Source organism: Labrus bergylta, chromosome 7, assembly GCF_963930695.1.
Source record: "Labrus bergylta chromosome 7, fLabBer1.1, whole genome shotgun sequence".
Taxonomy (NCBI): Eukaryota; Metazoa; Chordata; class Actinopteri; order Labriformes; family Labridae; genus Labrus; species Labrus bergylta.
Genome location: NC_089201.1, coordinates 2,160,000 through 2,187,899, shown reverse-complemented (window position 1 = coordinate 2,187,899; position 27,900 = coordinate 2,160,000). Strand labels below are relative to the sequence as shown.

Sequence of the window (27,900 nt, the reverse complement as noted above, 5' to 3'; positions counted from 1 at the left end):
ACCTGGTTAATTAAACCATGCATAAAAAGTTGAGGCACGCAGCAGTAGAAGAGTTAATCAGATCAGAGTGACAGCTTCAGTCTTATTAGCTGCTCTTCACATCTCTGGATTGATACAGTACATCTTGGTCAATACTGAGAGCTGCAGTTTCTCTTGATGTCTCAACTTTGATCCCTTCTGCGAGCAAACTCCTCTTGCTCTGCAAGCAAGCCTTCTCTTTGCTCTTGTGTTTGCTCTGTTCTGAATCCAATGAACATGACGTGCTTTGCATTTCGCAAAATGAAACATTTTATCGGGCTAGCTGAAGGTAAATGGTGTTCATCAAGGCACCAACAAAAGCAGCTTTTAAAATGAAAAATAAAAATCACCTATAAGACAATCTTCTGATTCACTACCTGCTACATTAAAAAATTGCGACCTTCTCCTGGGCAGAGTTTTGTTGGGCAATTTCTTCCTTTGTCTCTTTCCTTCTCCTCCAGCTCTTCTTTCTATTGATGAGCGTTCCCTCAGGGTCGAGCTCGAATCAATATTGTAAAAGATAGTTATCAATAATTCACAGATACTGACTGCTCACTTTACATGAAGCGATGCCTGCCCTCATCTTTCTCTCCTTCTCTTCGCCTCACTTATCTCCAGCTCTGTTCTATCTCTCACTCTTTCCCATTATATTTCTCTGTTCTGCTTTCTTTTTATTCTACCACAATGTCTTGCTGTAGCTCCAACTTCTTTTTTTCTTTATGCCTGAGTCTCAACACTTGTTTTCCCCACCTGTATGTTTTTTCTTTGTGCCTCCCTCCTCATCTCTATCCATCTCCTTCTGTGACGGCTTCTCCGCCTATACACATGGTTACGGCCTTCCTTTGCTATCATCTTCAATTTTTATATATAACTCGTATACACATATTAGGGAAGTTAGTCCATTCACTTTCACAATGTAAGCCATGTGCGGTGTCGTTGGTTTCACAAAGACTGTTTGTATCCTGATTAGCATAAATCACAGATGCATATTCTATCAGCTACCTTGGGTCAGTGACTAAATCAATCATTATAGAGTATAGCGCCAATTCAAAACAAGTGTTATCTCGAGACGCTTTACAAGAGAGCATGTGGGATAATATGCAGGCAGGATTTCTCCTTTGTATTCCTCTCATTCCTGTTGTCCACAGACGCTGAGGTGGAGGTCGGAGCAGGATGTGCATAAATGAGGATGGCGGTGGTTGTGGGGACAACACAGTCTGATGGTGGAGGTTGGGTGTCAGAGACCTCGGGTGGTAGTCGTGCCAGATCACCTTGCTGAAGGTTGGGGGAGCTCTGTTTTCTCGAGAGCCTGGCTTCTGCTGCCGATGTAGGTACCAGATTTGCTCGGGTGTTCAGATCGACTCGGGTCCTGCGCCTGCTAGTGACGTCATACAATATGAAGTTTTATTCGCGATATCGGGGCATAGTACTACACTTCCCACTATCATAGAGTGTTTCTGTTTGGTTAAGCCTGCTGTTACCATGGCAATGTTTCCCGCCCCTCTGCGCCGTATGCGAACAGATAAGACCCGCTAGCAGGCTAGCTAGTTAGTTAGCAAACAGGAAATGTACTAATAACCTTGTCATGCAGCAGTGAATGTAGTTTATATTTTCCACACAAACTACAAGATAGTACAACACTCGTATTAACGGTATAAAAACTATAACAACAACCAAAGTTACTCTTAAGAAGACACGATGTAATTCGCAATGGATTGTGGGATGTGTAGTTCCTTGGCTTCTGATGAAAATCATGTACTCAATCTTGTACCTTTGTCTTTTTTCCGTTTTTTAATGTCGTTTTGGTGCCGAATGAAATCTCCTATCGTCAGTGGGCGGTCACTGTTGTGCTCAAAGACCCGACAAAACCGTGAAAACTATAAACTCTCCGATCATATTGTGTGACTTCACTAGCAGGTGCAGGACCCCGAGTCGATCTGAACACCCGAGCACATCTGGTACCTACAGCGAGACAAGGACTCCTGGGCTTCTGGCATGGAAAGGGGGGGAAGGGTCCATGTTTCTTCATGCGACTGAGTCATTAGTCATGTGAACAATGTCTTTAACTTTTTGCTTGGTTTGCCTACCCTTTGTCCTAAATGTCTAGAAAATGTGAAACACAGTCTATCACAGCATTGGTTAAGCTGTGGTACCACTGATGCTGTTTCAGTTTGTTTCTGACCTTGGCTTTGTCGCTTTGGTCTGTTTGTCTTGAAAACAATATCAGCAGTTACTCACTTATGGATGTAGGCTAATATCATTGTGCTTTTCTATGGTGTGTTTTTGACTGTGTTTAATTTACATTTGTGTCTTATTACGACTTATTTATGTAGTATACGTAACCTGTTTATATTTCATGCTGACTCAGCACTCTGTTCTGTCTGTAATGGAAGCTGCTAAGAGCATTAGTTAATGATCACTGTCGTTTCTCCAAGGCTGCTTTATTCATTTAACCTCATTAGCTTTTTAAATGTCTTTTGTCTTTTTCTGTCCTTTTAATGCCTTGCTGCGAAACCAGAAGCCCTTCAGGGACAAATAAAGTTGAAGTTGAAAGTTGGAGTCCTAACTGCTCTGAAAAATGTGTTTGCATAGAGAACACAAATAAATTGGCAGGGAGAAAAAGATGCATAAAGGCATGAGGTGCCTGGAAAATATTTGGGGTGGGCAAGGTCAACGTAGAAAACCTATTCTTTAGGAGGTTAAGATTTCACTTATTGATATCTGTCAACAGCAGTGTACTAGTTATCACCTCAGAGGAAACATCAGACACTCTGTCTAAACACTCTCTCCTCCATAAGCTGATGAGGTATATTACATAACCATCCAGATTTTAAATAAATGGTAAATAGACTTAATCTTATACAGTATAGCATTTTTTCTAGTCTTCTGACTACTCAAAGCGCTTTTACACCACAGGTCACACCTACACATTCACACACTGAGGCTGCTATGCAAAGTAACCATCAGAATGAAGTCATCTCACACATTTATCAAATCTCTATTTAATATCTTAAAAGCTAAAAGGTGAGTGAATACTGAATTTCTACTCATCAAGTGGCAAAAAATAAGTAATATCAGTTACAATGAATGCTAATGCTAACGCCCAGAGAGTTAGTTTGCTAACATAGGATGGGTTCATGATGATATGAACTTGTTGTGCTTTGAGCAGAAATAATAATAATAATAATAATACAAATCTGAATCTTTATTGAGGTGTGAGCATTAAAACAGTGGCTATAACAGAATTACAAATATTACCTCACTTCTTCACATATCCAGATTTCAACACATAAGCTTTGTCCAAATATGCGCTCCTAAAAAATTCCAGATATTTCAGGCAGGCGGCCCATGAAGCCTTCCTAATATGCCTGTTCACACATGCACCCCTTAAGGCGAGACTACCCCTCTGACGGGAGGGGGGCTCAAGACAAAGGACATGACGTTAAAAGCGTGATTGGGAAATGGCAGATGAAGCAACAGAGTCTGATGCTAATTACAATTTTTGCCTCTATATCAATGCTACAGGAAGTTTGACATTTTTACTGTATCAACAAGAGTGGAGAAGATCATACTCGGGAACAGGAAACATAATAAAGCAGTTATATTACGTGCACGGAAATTGCACCAACGCTTGCCATATAAAGTCATTATCCCCACACACTGGCTCACCCAAACTTCACAAGATAATTTAAGGGGAAACAGTTGTTATTTTTTTATGAATGCTGTTTTTTGTTCACACTTTCATATAGTTTTCAGGAGATTTGTGCATGTGTGAAAACTCCACTGCGTAGCGATAACTTTGTTAACTTTGCAGTTGAAAATGTGTAAGTTATAATTTGGTGTGTTTGGGAGATCACAGCAGGAGCGGAGGAGTTAGAGATTTAACACTAAACAGCTTTTTAGTATGCCCCTTTACCAACTGTGTAACTGGAACATAAATTCCCTTTCCCTGATAAGTAATGAGTTTCACCCAAGGCATCTGGTCAATGTTCAACACTCCATATTTTGTCAAACTTTTCTCCCTTTTGAATCTTTCATACATCCAAGATTTCCTCTGTTCTTTGAAAAAGAGCTGTGGTTCATCTTCAGCCTTTTTCCCCTTCAACAAACTCTTTCTTTTTAATACAGAAAACAGGCTTCTCTTTCCAAAACCCCGCAGGGATGGGCCTAATGGGTTTCATCTCTTTGACTTCTGACATAAGTTAGAGTGAGATTCTGATTCTGGCCGATGCTAATTAGAGGAAGATTCCCCCACCAGAGTGCCCAGACGCTACAGATACTGAGAACACTGAAGAGCTGAAGGATGGTGAGGTATCATTCCCTGAGGGGGGCTGGACAGTAGGTCAGAGAGAGAGAAGAAGAGAGAGTAAGGATATGAATGATAGTACAGAAAGCCTCTTATTCAGTCTGATGTCTGGGAAAGAAACACACACACACACACACACACACACACACACACACACACACACACACACACACACACACACACACACACACACACACACACATACACGGACCAGAGATGCCTTAGGCATGAATACAGCAGTGTCTTCTTTGATCGGGCTCCCTCCACTTATCTGTCACATTTTAAGACAACATTAAAAGTGTGAAGATTAAAAATAAGACACAGGGTTGTTAAAAGTCAGACATTCTAGATTTGTGAAAGCTTATTATCCATCTGAAAAGGGCTTTAAAAATGACTGTCTTATAAAAAAAGCAAAAGAGTGATTCATGCCACTGTTAGAGTCAAAAGAGGTGATTCTAGGACTCGGACATAAAGAGGTGATATGAGTAAGTGTGTGGGCATTTCTTCCCCTTCCATTTATATATATAAAAAACACTCTGACTGCAACCACTGAACTCTAGTCCAGCAAACAGGAATCAGGAGAAAACATTTGGTAAGAGTAGATGTTCAAAGTTTTATCTAAACCAAGGATCTTTTCATGCACAGTGTCCTGCTGTAGAGAACACATGTAAGTGTATAATTGTGACAAAAAAAGAAAGCTATGCTTGCACACTGACTCAATGCCACAAAAAGATTATTAAATCACAATGAGATGTTTTTATTTTTCTACAATCACCTGAATAACCTTGAGATTAAATTAATTTATTGTGGCAATCAGTGTGGGCATATCTTCTTTTTCTGGCTGCTGTTTTTGAATTGCCATGCACCTGTGTGATGTGCATATAACCACCCTTCTTTCAAGTGTATAATCTATAATGCATTTATCTTCTCTCTGAGCTGTTTACCTGAGTTAATGTCCAGGTGAGCTTCATGTGTTTGGTCGCTGCGTAGCTGCACTCTAGCAGCCTGGGTCTGCTGTTCACGTCCACCAGACACTTGTTGTCGTCATCGTCGATCGTTGGACTCAGCACGCCCAGGTGAAGCTGCTGAGAGCTGGTGTAGTACACATTCTGTTGGGATACAAACAACAGGACTAATGAGACAGGATTCCTAAACCTTTTTTTTAAGAATACCTTCAAGAGCCTCCATTCATCATTAGTAACTGAAAGTATAAACTTATTTCTCCTGAGCTGAAATCAAAATACAAGTGCCAAGGTTCTTTTCATCTTTCATCAGCACAGCTGTGGCTCAGTTGGTAGAGTCATAGCCCCTCAACTGGAAGGTTGAGGGTTCAATCCTCAGTTGAGCAACATGTCCATTGTGTCCTTGGGCAAGACACTTAAGCCTGAATTGCTCCCGCTGCTTCAGTGGTGGTGTATGAATGGCATTAGTTACTTCTGATGATACTATATAGCGATCATCACTACCATCAGTGTGTGAAAGGGTATGAATGGGTGGGTGTGACATGTGGTGTAAAAGTGCTTTGAGTAGTTGGGAGACTAGAAAAGCACTATATAAGCTCAAGTCCATTTACCATGTCCATCTTCTAGTTAGTGTGCATTGTACAGCTCTCAAACTCAAGGTGTGCTTTAAATCTTTAGCAGAGTGTAGAGAAAGAAATATGTTTTTAAAAATAACATGTGACTGCTCTTAAGAAAGTATATCATTTGATTTGTTACTGAAACTAAGATAACTCATACTTGTGTTTCAAAGAAACTTATAAACCATGATAACTCATGAAGATCATGTAATCCTTTTTTACTAAGCTAAGTCCTCTGGAGCCCCGAAAGTCCCAAAAAGTGAACATTTTTATTTTATGTGCACAAGTTATTATCTTAAATCTTTAATGATACAATTAATTTTAGCTTAAGAGCATTTGTGTTTCCCTCAACTAAAAAGAGTGCATAGAAATAAAACCTAACCTTGCCATGGCTCGTTTGTACATCTGCATTACAGATATAAATAATGTAGTATGCAATGTAGTTCATTTATGAGTATAAAGCTGCTGGAACCAAATTTTCTAATGAATGTGAAATCGTCTTTGTTGCCACAAGAGAAGGTAAGAAGGTTAATCAGAGTTTGTGAAAGAGACAACAGTGAGTATGATCTTTAGGAGGTAAACTGGGTTCACTGCATTAAGGAATGTGTATGAAATGTTGTCATAAAAGAAGACTGAATGTTAAAGTTAGAAAAGAAGGACAATATTACTTATTAAACATTTACACAAAGAGATTATCTCTCTCTTTTACAGGATGTTATTCTCCTGTTTTTTGTTGTTGTGTTTTTTTTTACTATCAGGCAAGATTCTTCCAAATAAAGTGACTAGAGGTAATTAGTAGTGAACAGCGGCTCGTCCAGAGAGGTGGACAGGAGTGGCATGAGGCCGCTTTGAAATCTGTTTTATCCCCCCTAAATCCTGAACAGTGATTTGTCTCGTCATAGGCAGGACCATAGACTGTAAATATTAATGGAAGAAGCCTGAGTGACGTCAGCCATCTGTTCCTGCAGGGGGCGCTGGAGGCTCATCAGCAGCAGCCGCCATGTTGGAAATGCTGTCTCAGCCTTTCAGTTAACCTAACAACAGGATATGAGCTGGAGCTGAGACGGGTTTGACATCCCGTTACATCACATCCAACTGTCAATCATGTCAGCTATATGTGCCTTAATATGGATAACATGTGTGGTTCTTAACAACAAAACGAATGCATTAAAAAAAACATTGTGTGCCCATCAGGACGATAACTAATCAGACCTATTTTGTTTTTTTGTTTCCCAGGCAGTAAAAATGTTTATTTATGCTATAAAAACGGCTTTTTGGCTGTAGTGTGTATGTGACTTCAAGGGCTCCTGCTGGAACGGACAGTCGATGAACTGCAGGATTTTGCACTTATGCACTGGCTTCATTTTTTAAATCAACTATTTGGACTGTCTGGCCAAGCAACTGCTGTTAGCTTTCTTTGCATTTCAACGCAGCACATTTCACTCTGTTGATTCTTATGGTGACTTTGGTCGTACGTCTTCTTTTGACTCTTTGAAGACCTTTGAAGATTTATAAGTTGTTACTTGCGTCTCTTATGTTAATTTTTTTAAGTTAAAAAATACACTGGAATATGACATAGTTTAGAATAGTTTTAATTTAGCTTCTACAAGTAGGTACAATTAAATATAATTAGAGAATATAAGGGTAAATCAGAGCTAATTTCTTTGTCTTTGTGCACACACTTCATGCCTCCCTGCATACACCTTTACCTCAGTTGGGCCATCTCAGTCAAAAACAAGAAAGGGCCGGTCTAAAGATGCTGAACCCCTGTTTATACTGAAATGAACAATGATGGGTTTTACTGTTTATTAAAGCTACTTTAAAAGGGAGAGGGAAACATATTCAAAGGTCTTTCAAATATTGAAGTTGTTTAATGTAACAGTTCAAGAACAGACCTTTGTTAAACTCAATTACTGCTGGCAAGATTGTAAGCCCGATCAAAGCATATTTTGGCACAAACATTTTTTGTTCATTCTCTAAAGAATTCTCCTCTCTCTTTGACAGCAAACAACACTAAAACTGAGACAGCAGGTACCTCTGCAATTTATAATAATTCACCTTTGTAAATGCCAAGCTGTACTCTGTTTGCACAGCAAGTATATGGTCATTAGCAGCAGGGAGAAGGGTACGGTAAGTAGGGTAATTTCTGAATGCTAAGTGTATTTTTACCCACCTGAAGAATATGCCAGGAAATAAACAGACCACATGTGTAACTGGCATAATTAAGAGGATAAACAGAGAAGAGGAAAAAAGGAGGAGTAGATTCTCAGTGGCAAAAGATGAAGGAGTGAGACGAGAGGTCAGGGATGGGAACGTAAATCCTGGCTAAATATAAGAGAAAGCAATTTAGCAGACCTTAAAAAAAAACCAACAGAAACTAAACACAAGGAAATGGTAATGAATGCAAATGTTGGCCCAGTTTTGAAGCTTGAAAATTGTTTAGCGAGGTAAATCAAACGCACCTTAAGTAGTTTAAAAATGCAACCCATTAAATCAGAATAGCATTTCCCTGACGGAGAGAAGCAGAAGATGAGACAAAGAATTCTCAGACACCAAAGCAAACGACAAGAATGAAGGCTGACATGAAACCTTCACAAGCAGGAAAAGTAAAGAAGAAGAAGGTGTAAGGAACATTAAGCACAGAAAGAGAGCTGCACAGAACAAACAGAAACCTGGGCTGTGTGCTCAGGCTTTGTGAGTGGGCATGTTTGGAGAGGACTGTGTGAAGCTGTGAGGGGGTAATTGATGAGAATGATGACCGTATTGCAGGAAGAAAAGGACTTCTCTTGATCTGAGCCATTACCACACTGTGAACCAGCCACACAGCCTTTAAGCTGGAGTTTAGACACACAACACTACAGATTGATGTGTGCATGGGCGTGCATATATGTGAAGTATGCACGCATGCTTCCAAATGAGGATTGGTTTCCCCGTGTTTGTGCATATGGGCTAATAAGAGCGATTAAACTGGCATCTGTCAACAGATTGATTCTCAGCGCCCAACAGAGGGCTTAATGCTATCTCCTCTCTTGTCACAGCGTCTTAAAATCTCTAATAGAAGGATTAGCACAGTGCTGTGTTAGACAGATAGCTATCTCTCCTGACAGATGTACACATTTACAAGCATGGACAGAAGAAAGCCCATAAGCTTTAAGGATTTGAAACCATTTATGTCTGCCTTACAAATATGACATTTACATCTGAGTTGAATCTTTGAGAAGTCAAAGAAAGAAAAACAAACCAGCTGTTTAGTGATCAAATCTGATCAAGTTCCTTTTTTCTTTTTTATATAAAGTTGTTTACTGTCATCTTAAAGACAACATAAAGAGGCCTTTCCAGAGGGGTGGCCAGGGGTGGCATGGGCCCCCCTGAGGGTCCATAAGACCAGTGCGTAGGAAGGAATGAGTGTGCAAATAATGTGCATGCAAACTCATGCAATAAATTAACTAGCAATGCTTCAGTCCCAGCATAAATACAATTATTTTGTATGTGTGCGCACACAAACTTCATGCCATCTCTGCAAAAGTCAGTGCCCAAGGTTTGGCCACCCCCATTAAAAGAGTCCGGAGATGCTCCTGTGTTTACCTTATGCTGCATGTCTGGAGTGGTCAATGAACAGAGGAACACAGTTGAACCACCAGCAGCAGCTTTTATTAAGACAATCATTTTCCAAGGTCGCCAGAGGCATTTATTACAGTCTATGAATTAAAAATCCAACATTTTTATCATTCACAAAGCCTTTAAAGATGAATCTACGCTCAGCAAGCATGAAAGTGTTTCAGAAATTGGTATAAAATTTCTCCCATTAGATTTTGAAATTTAATTTTGGTCAAGAGAAATAGTGGATGAAAAAATGGCGTCATTTGGAGTGTAAAGATGACAGTAGAAAAGAGAAATCCCTCCCATGAAAAACAAGGGTGTTACTTTTTCAATGATTGAAAATTATACAAATCAATGAAGTCATCAACAAGTACAGTTGGTCAAAGTGGCAAGTTAAAGATATTGTAAGACCATAATTTATTGTACGCTGAATGCCTTACCTGGCATGCAAACGGTCTGCAAAAAAAAGCAGCTACCTTTATAGGTACAAGGAGAACATCAAATTACCACAATTATAAATAAATGGATAAATGGCTCCTACATTGGTAAATAGATAATTGCATAGTCCTTGTGCCTATATTCTTTAAAAAGAACTCAGCTTATTAAAACATTTAACCTTAGGATAAACCACTGGTATCTTTTGTATGTAATTGAAAAAAAAAGAGAAAAATGTGAAGATGTGACACAGGGGTCATCTGTTAAAGGAGATCTATTATACTCACTTTTAACATTAATTATGTCATTCTGGGACACCTGTTGAGTGTTTTTTTTTACCGTGTAGCTCAATCTCCTTATTTATCTCATACTGGCGTCAGTAAAATCCCTTTTTTCAGCCTCTGCCTGAAACCATTGATTTCAGCTGCTGTCTCTTTAAGGCTTCCCTCCCCATGTGCCCACTTTCCTACGATTGGCTAGCTCTGTTAGAGGTCGCAGGATAATGTGAGTGAGCTTTCAAAAACTTTGCTGAGGTTGAGTATGGACGTCTAACATTGTAGCATTATATGTAAGTATTTAAATATGGATCAGCATAAGAAAACTCCTTTCAGTTTTATTAGTATGAACCCAATGTTATTGAAGAACTTGCTAGCTGTATATCAATTTAATACCATCATAGAGCTGAGGAGACGAGAGTGACGCTAATACAATGGTGTCTGTACAACAACTACCTGTCAATCCCAACTGAGAGAGAGTGATTTATTTAATACCTGACTTCACTGATGTGTCCTGGTTGATCATAACTGTATGGCTCTCAGCACAACTGTGTACACTTAGCCAAATGAACGCATCTCAAAATGTGTCTCCAGTGACTTCAGGAACACACTTGCACTTCTTCATTATTGTCATGCTCACCAAAACTGTGATGGGGTTCATCTGAAAAAAAAGGCTTAATGGACGACACTCATGTACATGTAGAAATCTAGTGGGTTTTATGTGACATACACATAAAAGATACCAGTTGTAAACCAACAAGGTCAAGATGGGTTCCCTTTAAATGGTCCTCCAACAAGGCCCGCCCATAATGGGGGACAAAAGGGGAACGCTTTCTGGAGGAACTATGAAGGTTATCAAAAACATGGTTCCTCAAAATTTAAGCAACAACGACCAAATTTTATTTTACACCTACATATTCACCAGTACACCCAAAGCAAAATAAAAACATACATTTTATTTCACTATGTTATGTTGCTTCAGTAAAATGTACCCTGTTTCAAAATGTAAACCCCCTCTTCTTAAAATGATAGGAACTGTTTTTGTGTAATGTAACAGATATAAGCAGGCCCAGAGAGAGCTAATGTTAGCCAGGAGGCTAGTGCTAACACTACTGATTGAATGTGGCTACGTCGATTTAAATCATATCCTAGGAAGGCCGATTCACTAGGCCTTTCAGGGGCCCAGTCATTTCTGCAGGCAAGCCTGTCCTCCAAAGATAATGAAACAATCAACCCCCAACTGTAATGAGATGCAACAGATTAATAACTTGTTGTCTTGCAACATGGATGTCTTTCCTTCAGCATGAAAACAACTTCCAGCTCTTACTGTGGATATTGGTGAGCTTGTTACAGACAGCAAGGGATGTTGTCTGACAAGCTAATCACTGGTGTTTCTCTCAACCATCTGCTGTGGTGGCGAGAGGACAACACAAACACACAAACCGCGCTTGCACACACACACACACACACACACACACACACACCCACTCAGCTCACCCAACAGCTGCAAAGATGTCCCCATATATAATGAAGAGGTTCATCTGGATGAGCGCAGCAGAAAGATTCAGAGGAGGAAAGTTTAGGAGATCGAGCAGACAATGAGGTTTCACTCCAGAAAAAGCTTTCATTTATGGATGCAGATAACACACTGAGTTAAAAAAACATCTGGATCTTTTGTCTATGCAGCTACACAATCATAGAGAGGGAGCTTAATGAGGGGTGTCATGCACTGATCAGATTGGTGAAAGGCCTGCAGACACATCAATTTTTATAATGAATTTCAATACAATGACAGCTTTTGTAATATCCATTTTATAACCACTTTCTTTTTTTTCTGACGGACTCAACTTGTTTTCTAGTCTGATAGCTTGAAGCCCCGCAGGAAGGTTGTGAATGCATTTCTTTCCAGCTCATAAATAGAAAAGGACAAACACCTGTCTTACAGATCAGTTTAAAGGTTAAAGTTTGTGAAGTCCAGTAATTGGCTTCTTTTGCAGGAATACACACAACCATCCAAACTATGTGTGAAAAGTTTTTAAAGTTTGGGTAATTGGTTAGTATTTTTTTGTGTATAAAACTACCTCCCTGATGAAATAACTATTTGAATTCATTAATACACAGCCAACTTTTCCCCAGAATCATAAATCAATGTCCTGCTTATGTCTCTGTAAAGTAGAAAAAAGTCAGTGTTGGAGAAAAGCCTTTCCTTCTCCCAAGTGGCAAGGTTGTGTTATACTTAATGTTTCATTAACCTTGTTCTGCTACTTGGTTTCACTTTATAAAAGCCTGGCGGTTTTTCCCTGACTCTTATAAACATTAAGATTTCCTGCAGCTTGTTCACTTTTGCCTACGCATACTTGCAAGTTTAATATCCTGGTCATGTCGCTCTATCAACAGCCCTGCTCCTACTTCTCGAGGGAATGCACATTTGCTACATTTATTCCCTAGTTTTGATCTTTTACAGCATGTAAAATGACATGTCTTGACCTTTAGATCAAGTCTTAAATAGCCTTAAAGAAAAAGCAAAGACTGGTCAGAGTGTCCCCAATTTGTAAGAGTCAAAAAGGTCATCACAGAGTTAGAAATGTGAGAATCACACACACACATACACACACTCATGAATGCTGCCCTGGTAAATAGCCTCAAAGGTCTAATTTTCAGGCTATATTGATTCAGCCACAAACCAATTTTCTTAGCAGGGCTGCACCAATATTGAGGCACGGATCAGATTTCTATTACCTCCTTAGCTTCCACTGCAATTTCTCTCCATTTTCTCAAATAAATATTGTCACCCACAGCGTTGTATTGGCCTGAAATTAGCCCCTGATTCAACAGACACATTAGTTTTAGAAAATTGCCAAATGTGATGTAAAGACAGACTTCTGCACATAAACAATGAAGAGTGTGTGTGCAGTCAGAAATGATGCTGTGTAGAAACAAAAGGTCTATACAAACAAGTCTGCAGGTGTTGCTTTTATTAAGGGGAATCAAGCAAGACAAGATGATAGTAATGATAATAATATTACATTAGACTTGTATTGTGCTTTTCTGAGTATTTAAAGATGCTTAATAAAGAATAACATGAAAACAAAACACAAGAAATAGTTTAAGAGAAGGAAGATGAGAACAGAGTTTGAAGGTGGAGAGTAAGGGCGAGTATCTGATGAGTTCCAGAGGGTGGAAGTGGCAATGGAAAATGCCGTGTCCCCCCAGGACCAATGGTTATTCCTGCGGGGGGATACGCTGTGGTACGGGGAGCTAATGGAGGTTACGAAGGGTGATGTGAGAAGACGAGCAGCAGAATTCTGGACATGTTGTTGTTTCTTGAGTGAATAAGATATGGAGAAGTGTCTGCATGTGTTTCAGCAGGCTTTAGTTTTAAGCAAACCGTCAATACGGGGTGCTAAACAAACTAATACATCAGCTGTCATTCTGGAACACACCAGCTATCAGGATTTGACTCTAAATAAAACTCTACAAACAGATACCTGAATGCATGTGTAGCTTACAATTGTTGTTTAGAAGTTACTTCTCAAGTCATAATTCATGTGTGCTTGCACACTTACCCAAAAGTTGCTCCTGCTGCTTTGTCTGAATGTGTATGAATGGGATTAGTTAATACTTTGAGTAGTTAGAAGACTATAAAAGTGCAATTCAAGCTCAAGTCCATTTACCATTTAAAATATAAAGAGTGCAAGCTGTTGATTTCTGTATACATTTGATTTTTGGTACCCAAGAAAATTGTTATAAAATGTGCAGGTTGTCTACAGCCAGGACTTCAATAGATACTGATTAGGAACCACATTACTCCTGTGTTGGCTTCTCTGCACTGGCTCCCTATACAGTCTAGAATAGAATTTAAAATCCTTCTTCTCACTTATGAAGCTCTAAATGGTCAGGCACCATTTTATCTTAAGGAGCTACTAGTGCCGTACTGCCCTTCAAGAACATTACGGTCCCAGAATTCAGGCCTGCTAGTGGTACCTACAGTCTGTAAATGTACTATGGGAGGTAGAGCCTTCAGTTATCAGGCCTGCTCGTGGTACCTACAGTCTCTAAGTTTACTATGGGAGGTAGAGCCTTCAGTTATCAGATCTGCTAGTGGTACCTACAGTCTCTAAATGTACTATGGGAGGTAGAGCCTTCAGTTATCAGATCTGCTAGTGGTACCTACAGTCTCTAAGTTTACTATGGGAGGTAAAGCCTTCAGTTATCAGATCTGCTAGTGGTACCTACAGTCTCTAAGTTTACTATGGGGGGTAAAGCCTTCAGTTATCGGGCTCCTCTCCTCTGGAATTGTCTTCCAGCCAGGGTCCGGGAGGCAGACACAGTCTGTATTTTTAAGAATAGACTTAAAACTTTCCTTTTTGATAAATCTTATAGTTAGTGCTGGTGCTGGTGTAGACCAGCTACTAGTTATGCTGCTATAGGCTTAGACTACCGGCGGAACTGGCACCTTGAGCTCTTATCTCTACCTCTCTCTCTCTACCTCTCTGTCTCTCTCTGTCTCTCTCTCTCTCTCTCTCTCTCTCTCTCTCTCCCTCACTGTGCATATACAGTACATCATATTACTGCATGTATCCATCTGTAAATCTCAGTCACTAACCACATATTTCCCTGAGAGCTCCTGGGCTCTTTAAGGCTCCTCTGGATTTATTTATTTATTTATTTGTTAGGGACAGTGCATATTAATGAACAGCTGTAACAATTACAGCTGTAAAAATGCCAGATTATAGCAGAAGTGCTAGTTTCCATCTGTTGTCCCTAGGCAGGTAAGAGAAAGACAAATTACAAATAAAATACAAATACAAAGGCACAAGTGACACAAGACAATAATAGAGGTTAAAGGTTAAAAGTGTTCACAGACTTGGTTTTCTTTTATCCACTGTTTGAGGTGTGTTTTGAAGTATGCATATGTTTGTGAGTCTCTTATTGTGAGTGGGAGAATATTCCAATATTTAGTTCCTTTGACTGACAGAACAGTTTGTCCGAATGTAATGCGTCTGTATGGGACCTCACAGTCTCCTCGGGCTGTGGCCCTGGTGCCAATCCCACTGGCAGACTTCAGCTTTATAAAGTCCTTCAAAGGAGGAGGAGCAAGTCCGTGCAAAATTTTATATATAAAACATGCATTTTTAAAATGAACAAAATTATGGAAATTTAGTAAACTATGTTTATCTAAAACAGTGCAATGGTGAAACGAAAATGGCTTTTTGTCAAAGATTTTTATGGCCTTTTTAAAAAGAGATTGTATTGGTTTAAGTGTTGTGCCAGCAGAAAGTGACCATGTGGTTATACAATATTCAATATGTGAAAAGATCATTGAGTGTAAAAACATTCGAGCAGCATTTCTATTCATAAAGGATCTTACCTGTCTAAAATTGTTTATATTAAAATTTACCGTCTTTGTTAATTGTTTGATGTGTTTTTTAAATGTTAATGTTGGGTCCAATGTTAGGCCTAAATATTTAAACTCATTAGCTAGACTAAGCTCTACACCTTCCAGGTAAACGCCGGACTGCTGAAGGCTGGTTGGCTGTTTAGTGAACATCATGCAGACCGTTTTCTTTGTGTTTAATTGAAGATATGAATCTTTGACCCAGCTTTGCACTTGGGTCATGGCTGTTGTTAAAATTTGTGAGACTTCATGAGTATTTCTGCCCTGTGTAAAAACAACGGCATCGTCAGCATACATTTGAATGTTTACATTTTTACACACTTCCGGAAGGTCATTTATATAAATAGTAAATAAAATAGGTCCCAAAATACTGCCTTGTGGGACCCCTGTTGGACAGTCAAGGTAAGAGGATTTGGTGCCAGAGATGGACACGCATTGTTTTCTAATTGATAAGTATGATTCAAACCAGAGTAGTGCTTCCTGTGAAAAATTGTAACAAGTAAATTTTTAGATAAGAACACTATGGTTGACGGTATCAACAAAAATGCAGTTTGCAGACTCTGTAGAATGGTGGTTACGAAACCCAAACTGCATCGGATGCAGGGGTGTGTGGCCATTACAAGTGTATATTCAATTGTTTTGCGACCCACTTCTCTGCTATTTTGGAGATTACGGGTAGAATACTGATAGGTCGGTAATTTGCCATTTCTGTTTTATCACCAGATTTAAAAATTGGGGTGATAACAGCAAGCTTCCACGCTGAGGGCACTACACTTTGTTTAAAGGATAAATTAAGCAAATGTGTAATTGGTACAATTAATGATTCTTTATACAATTTTAAAAAATGTGTGTCGAGTCCAGACACATCTTTGGATTTTGACCGTTCTAGGTGGACGGCCTGCCTGAACAACATTTTAACACCATGTGACAGTTAAAATAGTTCTTTCTTGTTGAAGTGTTTCCATTGTTTTGTTTTTACTTTGTTGCCTCCCTTTGGATGGTTCTCGTGTCTAATTGTCTGTGGACTGCAGTGTAATCTATGGAGAAGAATTCACTGCCAACACCAATCACCTGTTAAAACCCTCTGCACCTCCTTATCCCTCCATTTTATCCAACCTTCAAGACCATATACCATGACAACCGTACTTTACAGTAGACTTTACAGCCAATAGGAGCTAGGTGTGAGATTTAAGGTTGAACTTCATCGATTAGAAGTTACTGTCAAACTAGGCTACGTTTGAGTTTACACATAGCTGGTGAAATCCAGTGCAGGACCTTTAAGGTAAAATATTTTGCCAGTGAAAAGGTTCTATTACAGAGAAATCCACCCTATTGAAGTTTAAGATGTCTCTCTGTCCCTGTCTCGCTCTCTTTTTCATCCTCCTCTCCCTCCCTAATTTGTGTCAGGTGGCTGAAAGGAAATTGAGGAAAGTTATGCATCGTTGACATTCAACAGTTCATCAGGTATTCAAAGCCATTTCCATCCATCCACACACACACGCACGCACGCACGCACGCACGCACGCACGCACGCACGCACGCACGCACGCACGCACGCACGCACGCACGCACGCACACACACACACACACACACACACACACACACAAAGAGAGAGAGAGAATTGAGTGGTTTTGTTCAAAAAGCAGAGGACTCAGAGGTAATCTAAAGGAGTCGACCAAGGAGAAAAAAAGGATCTGAATAGAGAATTAGGAGGACCAGCGGGAATCGCATGACAAAAGATACTCCACATTAAAAGAGAATAAAACGAGTGATAAAAGCATGATAGAAGACCAGAGGAATATTCAAATCTTTGATGTTAGCTATATGAAACAGTTCCTCCTGCTGTTTTTCTCTTTACATCTCCAGGCTGTTTATCGACGATGTCTCTCTTTAAACATGGCCTCTCCTTGAAGTTTTGTAATGATTCTAAAATCAATACATATTGGTTTTGGATTTGGGAACAGGTTTCATATTGTATTACCATGTCAGTTTGAGCAGGATAAGTCACTGAGGCCAGACATTTCATTAGGCTAATGCAGTAACATTGGTTATGCATGATTGTGTGTGAGGATATCCTTTAACAGGAGGGATCATGGATTTTTCTGCTATAAACTCACATTCTCTAATCCATGATTACTGCAGCAGGTAGAGGAGAGAGAAAATAACTTTTGTGTGCAGTGTTAATTATGGATGTGCACGCCTGATTTTAAAAGCTGAAATATCTCCAGTATATAAAGTGATTAGTTCCCCAGGCTCATCCTGTACTGTGTATTCTGCTGCTATCTTGACTTATTCGAGTAAAGCTCAAAATACCCTTGTTATCCAAAAGCATGTTATGGGATATATTATCGCTATTTTCTTTTTTTCAGTAAGCTGATTTTTATTCCACAAATAAGCAACAACAAATCATCTTCACATTCACATTGCCTTTAATCTGCAGCTAAATATCTTCATACAAGCTGGCTGGAGAAGTAAATGCTTGCCTTTAATGTGCTTGAGTCGGGGCGCCGGTGGTCGAGTGGTTAGATTGGCACCCAATATACAGAGGCTGTAGTCCTCCAAGTGGGCAGCCTTGGTTCAAATCTGACCTGTGACTACTATCCCGCATGTTCTCACTCTCTCTCTCTCTACCAGATTTCTGTCTCTATCCACTGTCCTGTCCATCCAAAAGCCCTGAAATGATTCTTTAAAAAAAATCCAATAAAATTGCATTTGTGTCCCAACATATGAGCTTGAATACAATTAGCCCACAGGCCTCTCTTTGGGCACTGCTGTCAGGGACTGAAGGCAACGTGCTCTGCTCCAGGGATGAATACTCTATGTGCTTTCTTTCTGTCACTCTCCAAACTCAGAATTAAGATTTCTTTTGTTTACTGTAAATCCATTGAGCTAAAGACCCTTTGTTGTGACCATACCCATATCATTTTTTTTTTGTGTTGAGACCATAGACTGTATAAAAACATGGAAAACATGTCTCCAGCTGGTCCTCTTGTACAAAATTGAAGCCAAAATACCCCCCCCCCCCCCCCCTTCTGCTCACAAAAGCACAAATGAAAACCTACCAATCAGACAGTAAAAATCCCTCAGTATCACAACAGAACAGATTCTTGTGTTGGTTCGAAGCACACTCCCAGTAATTAAGTTGCATGACTTTTAACCCAAACCCTCTATTTTCCTCTCTGTCGCTGGCGTAGATGGACGAGGAAGGAGGAAGGAGAAGCTCTACCTGGCACTGGCATTTCTAGCTCAACAGAGCTTGTTAGCTTGTCGTACAAAGTGGAGACAGTGGTTCATCTTTGATTGAAATGTTGAGCTTTGACTTGTGTCAGCACCGAAGAAAATATTTTTTTTTGGCTCTCTGCGAGACCTTTATTGACGAGCCTCTGAGTGTTGTGGTTTGAGTCAACAGCTCCTCAAGAGAAAGCAACACTCTTCACTTTCTCCACCTTCAGCACAAAAGTACTAGATGTCATACTCTTTGCAATATACTGAAATTCACAGAGCAGAGAATTCAATATTTAACGGATGCAGTGTAGACAGCAATCATGCGCTTGCGTGCTGTTAGGCAACCCAGTCTCATGTCAAAATGTGTAATACCTACGTTGGTCCACAGTGTAAAACGTAGTAGTTTCACAAGAAGGGCTCTAAAATTGTGACATGTCTACGTTTCCTTTTGTCTATTCTTTTGTATAGGCATACCTCAGGTCACGTGACTGCCCAGTTTTCCCCTGGCGAAAAAAAAAACATGGCGGACATCCCTTCTATTTTCGGCGGAAAATGTAATATTTTAAGATAGCTTGAGGCTTAAGTGTCGTTTTGATAACCTTTCTGGCGACAAATGTACATTGTATCTTCATAATCTTCGTTTGTTTTTTGTTTATGATCTTTAGTTTGTTCGTTTCTACAAAGATTCTTTCAGGTCTCGATAGAGAAACGTTGAACTGTTACGTTTTCTACTGTTGCTATGGTGGTTGCTATGGACGCTATCAACAACGAACCGGAAGGAAGTGGACGTTCGGTTGGCGGCTCTTAAAAGGGGTTACATCAGACCCTAGACATCAAACTAAACTCCTATGCAATAAATAATGATTTCTGTTACATTTTTATGGATGTCTTTCATTACAACCAAATTTAATAAAACGATTGGAACAGATCGATGCATATTAGCAACATTATAAACTATAACATGTAACAATCCTTGATACATAAAGACAATACTGTACAGTTCATGTGTGATTTATGTGATTTTATAATTTTATTTAACAAAATAATCCTGACGGATTAGATTAATACCAGAAAATGCAATCAATAAAGTAAACGTCCGGCGATAAGAACTACAAACGGGCGCATGACACTGACATCAAATAATGACGTATTGATAATCGTCACTTGTGAGCGATCTCTTTATTAGATCTTTCAGTGGGTATTTACTGATGTTTTTTAAGGTTGGTTGCAAAAACACATTTTAAATCTGTGTTAACCAAAGATCCCATTCCAGGAATCTAAGCAAAAACCCATTCAAAAAGCCCATTATGCTATGGTCTGCCAGTGTACTGCTGACATGCGCAATCGTGCAGTCATGCCCACTGTCGGTTTAAAGGCAGAGGGTGTGTTCACTATCGATTCAACGCCCTAGCAGAGACATGAAGCCTTTTGACCTGTTCAACCCTGTTGCTCTATGAAATACATTAAACTGAATATTAAACAATGAATGATGACAAATTAGATTAACTCTTCTATAAGGAAAGAAGGATTAAAAAAAAGTACTAGGATGAATTAATATGGACAAGAACATAAGAGATTTTTACTTTTAGCCATAATTCTAAACCAAGCACTTAAGGCTGTCCTCCAAGCATATAGTTCCCCAGATTTTATGATATACTTACACCAAAACAAACAAACAAACAAACAAACAAACAAACAAACAAATAAAAAAAAAAAAAATTTATGTACTGGGCTTTGAAAGCGCTCTATGAAAGTATGACTGCAAGACCCCATGCCTATGAAATGAGAATATTTAAGTTTTTGGCTTAGAGCTGAACGACATACATCGTTGGAAAGGTCTCATCCTGGAGAGTAACATATGTGAAGATGAGGTTTCAACATGACCCCTGTTTTGAAATAATGCCCTTTGAACCTTGACCCAAGGGCATGTTTGAAGGCTTATACCTCAGCAACAAAAGGGGCTACAGACATGGGAATAACTGTTTTAGAGAGGTCTTGGAACAAAGTATCATGTGAGGGTAGTCAGCTCACCAAAACAACAGGGGGAGCTGCTATATATGGTTAAAATACATTTTAACAAAGGTATCAATTATTTTTTAAATATCTGATAACATAAATGTGTTAACCATCCAATTATACTCCCCTGCGTACCCTCAATTAAATATATATTACTTTTTAAGTAAGGGAAACACTGAGATTTGTCTAAAAGACTACAATTCCTCAGAGTCAAGTCATACAGTGGTCAAATCAAACCTGTTTTAAAAGATAGTATTAATCTGTCAGGATTATTTTGTTAAATAAAATCATATAAATCACACATGAACTGTACAGTATTGTCTTTATGTATCAAGGATTGTTACATGTTATAGTTTGTAATGTTGCTAATATGCATCGATCTGTTCCAATCGATTTATTAAATTTGGTTGTAATGAAAGACATCCATAAAAATGTAACAGAAATCATTATTTATTGCATAGGAGTTTAGTTTGATGTCTAGGGTCTGATGTAACCCCTTTTAAGAGCCACAAACCGAACGTCCACTTCCTTCCGGTTCGTTGTTGATAGCGTCCATAGCAACCACCATAGCAACAGTAGAAAACATAACATTCCAACATTTTTCTATCGAGACCTGAAAGAATCTTCGTAGAAACGAACAAACTAAAGATCATAACCAAAAATCGAACGAAGATTATGAAGATACAATGTACATTTGTCACCAGAAAGGTTATCAAAACGACACTTAAGCCTCAAACTATCTTAAAATATTACATTTTCCACTGAAAATAGAAGGGATGTCCGCCATGTTTTTTTTTTCACCAGGGGAAAACTGGACAGTCACGTGACCTGAGGTATGCCTATACAAAAGAATAGACAAAAGGAAACGTAGACATGTCACAATTTTAGAGCCCTTATTGTGAAAGTACTACGTTTTACACTGTGGACCAACGTAGGTATTACACATTTTGACATGAGACTGGGTTGTGTTAGGACATGGTGGTATACTGCAGCCTGTCAGTAGGGGGGGCTCTTTATTTTTTTGGTTTCACTTCTTTCCCACTCTTGTGCTGTTCATTCTTTACATAGTCCATGGTTTGAATGGACGTGTTCTAATACCACCACATCTTTTTATCAGCACCTGCTGCCTCAGAGAGAGAGTGAATGTAAGATGAAAAAGGACAGGAAGACACGAGGAAACGCGAGCAGAGCTGATGCTGGATTGCTAAGTACGACTCAGACAAAAAAGTTGCAGTCTGATGTCAAGGCTCCGGTCACAGCCATGAACTCTACTGACAATGGAGGCGAAGCTTGGAGTGTCCTCAGAGAACTCTTCCAGATGCGCGGCCGGGTTTGGAGTGGAGTCTAGTTCTGATTATGTGAGCCTTTTTATGACAGCCAGAGTATAATGAGGACTGTAAAATATGAATTTTTAATTTTGTCAAGCTACAGAGCACTGCAGTGAAAAGTGGAAATACACAGTCACACTCCCTTGGCCTTTAAAGTTCTTTTACGTGTCTCCATTAAAGGGGCAATGCAGGGCAGATTGACTGCCCCTTAGAAGTAAATGGCCTTCAATCAGTAGAAGGCTGATAGAGTTGTTGTTTGGCCTCAGCGATTTGGAAATTACTTTTCCGATATTTCAGTGGCTCCAAAGTTTCACTCTTCCAGCAAAACAGCACATGACAAAGTAAGGTTATTATAGCAAGGTGATATAGAAGCTCTTTGTTACATTTCATTCCAGTTCTCTGCTCTAATTAGCCCGCATGCTCATTATGGAAATGTGACTTTTCATTTATGTAAATCACAAACCCCTCACTGTTCAACATTACTGATGGCCCAAAATGCAGAGAGCTGGTATAATTTCTGAAAAACTCATCTACATTATATTAATTATATAAATTTTCCTCCTGGCTTTAGAGTGTTTAAAGCCAAAGCAACCAATATTTTTACACAAACAATGGTTCAGATGACTTTCTGTAATTTAAAAGTAGTTAGGATTAACCATCGACTGTTTAAAGATTTGTCAGCAGAAATACTTCACCTCAAGTGAAGCCTAAAGATTTAGAGCTCCCCCTGCTGACTGGCTGCAGCATAGGTTGTAACTCCAACTTGTTAAAGGTTCTATATGTAACTTTTTAAATGTATGAATAGTTTTTTTTTAATAAGCGAACGGTTAACTGATGTGAACAAGTAGATGTTCACTGTCTATCTGTGTGTAAACTTTATGCCGGTAAATATCCAGTGTTTCGCGGCTGATGATGATGCTCGTTTGTGTACGTACGAGCACGTATGGCAAGCACGCCAGCGAGAGCGAGCAACAGGTTACTGGTGCAGTTCACCTAACGGCCTGCAGTGTGACTACAAACACAGTATTTTTGAAAGTTACATATAGCTCCTTTAATGTTAACACGTCAAATATATTGTTTTCAATCCTGTTAAATCATGAAAGTTATTATCGAGCCGATTTGTGTGCATGTCATCTTTTTTCTGAAAAGTTTATTTTTAATTTGTTTTTGATGCTTTAAAAAGGTCAGTGGTGTAGTGCAGGTATACGCAGATAAACAGAGTATACCCACTTGTTTTTCAGTCTCCGGGTATACCCACTTCTAAATCCCCTCACCAATGATTGATCGACAATTTTCAGTAGGATGTTGCATTATGTTTTCCTAGGCTGGTGAAGGGAGGACCCTCCCTACTCTTCTCTGATTGGCTAGTACATATTGACTATGCACAATAGTTTGTAACAGAGGCTGTTTATCCTCTGCTGGACGGGGACATTTCAAAACTATATATTTGGGAGGAAAATGAAGAGTGTACTCACTTCTTCAGTCACCACTACACTTCTGAAAAAGGTAGTGCAATATACCAGGCTGACGGCTCTGTTGAAGCTTGAGGTTCCTGTGGTGCTCTGTGCACCGGATAATAGAGGAAATGTAACAAACAGTATTTCAAGAGTCACTGAACTTCCATAACTGTGAGCTTCTGACTGGCACAAGAATCTGTTCTGCTGTGGACTGTACCAACCTGAGGGATATATGTCATTTAAGCAGTATAAGTTAAAGGCTTACTACGTAACCTTCAGAGCAGATTTTCAGATCAAAACAAAGCTCTTTTTCAAGATCCCCCCTCCTTGGATATAAAGGAGACAGGAGCAGACAAGTGCCAATAAATATTTGAAAACAAGATTCTGCAATCAATTTCAATTAATGATATGCATCTCAAGGTTGATTGGATTGTTAAATCTCTCTCTTCTTTTGTTCACTTTGGAAAGTTAGGGTTGGCTCCCCTTTAGTTTTTTGCCACAACACAATGCCCTAGACACACAGCTTCCCTGAGTGGGCGGGCCCGTCACTCTTCCCCTCCATGGTGGCAGGACTATAACGGTTAAAGAGGGGGGGTCTTATTTGAAAAAAACAAAACATGAATGAAACATTTTTGAGCCTTTGAGTGAAACAAGCTGAAGAAAGTACCGTACAAGTGAACACAGAGACGAGGTCAACAAATCAAGTCGGAGTTGTAATCCACTTTTTCTTTTTAGGAAGTCCATTTTTCATTGGAGTATTTATGAATGTTGCTATATAAATACTCAGAATGTCTCATATTATGCCTTGAAATGTATTTATTTTTTTGTTAGAGGAAACAGCATGGTGTCAACAGAGATGCACTTCCAGCTGATCCCTACTGCACAGACTCTGGATTCAAATTGGTAATATCTCAGCACCTGTCATTGGATATTTTCGCTTCATCTTCACTGTGTATTTCCATGTGGTCTGTGCACGCTGCAGCCTACACTTTTCTCCGTTTAAAAAATGCTGGGAGTTTATTTTCCATGGAGCCAGCCGCAAGTACATGTCAAGGAAGTCAGACAAGAGACGCACAGAGCATCCAGTCAATTTCAAAATAAAATACAATTTACTGACTACCGATCGTATTTTCTATCTCTTTATCAACATGACGTCAAAACAGGCACCGAATGAACAACAAATCAACCTCAGAAAGACAAAGTAACGTGTTATTTGTATGTTTTCCTCTCTATTCCCTCCTGTAGTGTGTGCTCCTGTAGTTCTCCTGTGATGTCTGTTTACAGCTGCTCATGGCTCCGCTCTCGCTCCAGAAACTGATCTAATGGGGCAGGGTTTGGCACACAGATTATGTCATAACAAGCAGTTATTATCCAACAAGAGGAGGTTGAGGCATGTATTCCATTGACCCCACAAAGAATGGCTACCAATGGTACGATGGAGATACAAACTAAGAAGAAGCCTTTCGTTTAACAGGTGGACAAAAACACAACCCAAGATCATGTGGGTTGCCAAATTCAGAAAAACATTCACAATGTAATTTCATCACATCGAACATTTCATCATATTGATAATGTGTCTGCTTACCCAAAGTATTCACATACTTTCTGCAAGAAAAGTAATTAAAAAAAAAGTGTTCATAACTTCATAAATCCTTTGTGGACTGACATTGAAAACTAGGACAATAGCCTTGTTGTTGTTGTGTAGAGAATAAAGAGATATCACTCAAACAACTCTGCAACTACAGTATAATGCAACTTTATGACATTTTTGCCATGCCCAAAACTCTAAATGATTAAAAACAACAAAGACCTTGGAGGAGTCCAATTATCTACTGCTGACAACCATTCCTAAGATGTCTCTGTGTGATCATTGTTTTGTGTGTTTGGAGAGGTAGAGCATAAACAAAACAACAACAAAGAGTTAAAGAGAAGCTCACTGACCTGTGGCGTCATACCATGACAGAGGTACATGATGGGAACATTGTCAGTGTCCGGTCCCTGGTCCAAACACAGGTTGTCTCTCAGACTGTTCTTCAACTGGAAACACAAGAGATAAAAAAAATTTAAAAAAAAAGAAAATGTGGAAAAAATGGCTTTAACAGGTCGATACGATAAAATTAGAATTTCTGAGTGGAGCCAAGCATGGTGTGCTTTAGCTTCTCCAGTTATGATGATAAACTTTCTGGCATAGTACTAAAACTGCCAGTGAGGGGGTGTGGATTAAAATCAATTCCACACATTTTTTCTTTTCTATTTTACATACTTTATTACTCCCTGAGGGAAATTCTGGTTGTACATGGTTGTTATTGAGAGACATGCTTATCACACACACACATGGCCTGTATCACACACATGCACCTGTGGACCTGCATTAGTGGAGAGATGTCAGAGTGGGGCCGAAACACACTACTACGCAGTGAGCGCACCAGAGCGGTTGAGGCCACCTCAGCGGTGCTTGGGAAGTGTCCTGGCACCTCTCCAGCTACCTGACCAACTTCCATATAATGGTCCACATCAGGACTTGAACCGGCCACCCTCCGGATCCCAGCACCCTACAGACTGAGCTACTGCCACTCCCAACATGCGAGAGAATTTCCTGAAAATACCAAAACATTTGAAGAGAAGTGGCAGGGCTCTGATAACATCTCACACATGTTGGGTCAACATCTGGGTACAACTTAGCAAGTATGCACATGGGCCGTTTCCGAATAGCCACAGTTCAGTAGGCAGTACTTTTCAGTAAGGAGTTTAGGTATATTTTTTGGGTCCACCTCAGTATACTGAACATTTCAGTATGGATACTAACTTCTGGGTTTCATGCAGTATGGATCAGATGCGCGCTTTCAGGAAATGAATTGTATTTTACCACCCACAATACAGTGCGAAATTAAACGTAAATCGTCACTTCACGTCAGCCTCCAAATCAAAACAAACGAGCGTGGATTAATTTAATCAATTTTTAATCTAGAGTTAAAGTCCCGTCTGAAATCACTACTTTAAATTAACAACAGAAAATATAACAAATGTCTGCATTATTATAAAGCCTTTCCCCCCTCTATTTAAATAATGATTTAACTATTTAAATGTGTCTTTATTGGTTTATTTTATATTCTGTATATTACTGTCTTTCATTTGTACTTTCCTTTATGTACTGTATGTTATTTAATCTGTTTTTTACTTGATTTACATTGTAATATTGTTTTTGTTTACCTGACTGTATATGCACATTACTCTTCTTGAATAAAGCTAAAAAAACTTTTAAAAAAAGGGTGGAATACGGCCGGTTCCGGTAACGTAAATGATGTCACTTCCATACTGAATGAATCAGAAGAAGTAGGAACAAATATCTGCCAACTGTGCGCGCCTACTGAATAGTAGGTACTAAACAGTATACAGCACGGATAGTAGGTACTGCCTACTGACTACTGACAGATTGAGTAGATACCTGGCAATTTGGATGCAGCCCCAGTCTAGTAGAGTGCTAGAATTTGTGGCAGGAGCTCAAGAGTAAGTGCCATCCAGTTGTTTCTCCAGCAGAGACATTGCTTGTAAGTCGTTCAGATGTTTATTTAGGTTTTCACCTTAAGATATTGGAAAGTAACTTTGTTATATTATTAAATTTGCATACATTAATGCATGTCATTTAAACAATTAATACACATCTACAAGCATAAAATGAGTTAGCTTGTTTTTTATTTTGATGATTACAACTTATCTTTGTATAAAGGACATCTTGTGTTGTACCAATCTATATTTTCAGTTTCACTCCTGATTCTTAACCTCATGCACATTGAGTCTGGAATAAATTAAGGAGCTAGAACGCTACATCCTGACTCCTGATCCAAATAAAACCTTTAAGTCATTCCTACAGGGAGGTCATTGTATAATAAAAAAAAATCTGCTGATTTATAAACATTTAGATATTAAAAAGTATTCTGTATCAAAATGCAAAGCCTGACTGCTTGTTTTGTTGCTATGCTAGGCTAAACTTGTCTTCACTGTTATTGTCCCATACAGATGACAGACTCTTTCTGAATACTTCATGTAGAAGGAAGGTAAGTGTCTTCCTCCCTGTAGGCCTCCCTCATTCCCCCCCCCTCCCCCCCCCCCCCCAAGTCTCCCTGCATTATTAATTACTCCATTATGACAGAGTGATACACTACTTGCCTCAAGTTGTGAGGCTAAAGTGAAGACAAATGGAATCACTGCAGGCTAAATACTGCCTGCCAGGAGAAAGTCATACAAACACTTTACACTACCCT

The 27,900-nt window shown here is 39.3% G+C and overlaps 1 protein-coding gene across 1 annotated transcript in view; it reads right to left on the bottom strand.

The window, feature by feature from the left end:
* Nucleotides 1-27,900, bottom strand: part of LOC109992770 (polypeptide N-acetylgalactosaminyltransferase 18) — a 192,192-nt gene that overhangs the window by 12,403 nt on the left and 151,889 nt on the right. Inside the window, exons 9-10 of the mRNA XM_020645517.3 lie at nucleotides 25,580-25,675; nucleotides 5,269-5,433 (exon numbers count right to left, since the gene is read on the bottom strand). Coding sequence (XP_020501173.1) covers nucleotides 5,269-5,433; nucleotides 25,580-25,675 — 261 coding nt within the window. The remainder of the gene's footprint in view (nucleotides 1-5,268; nucleotides 5,434-25,579; nucleotides 25,676-27,900) is intronic.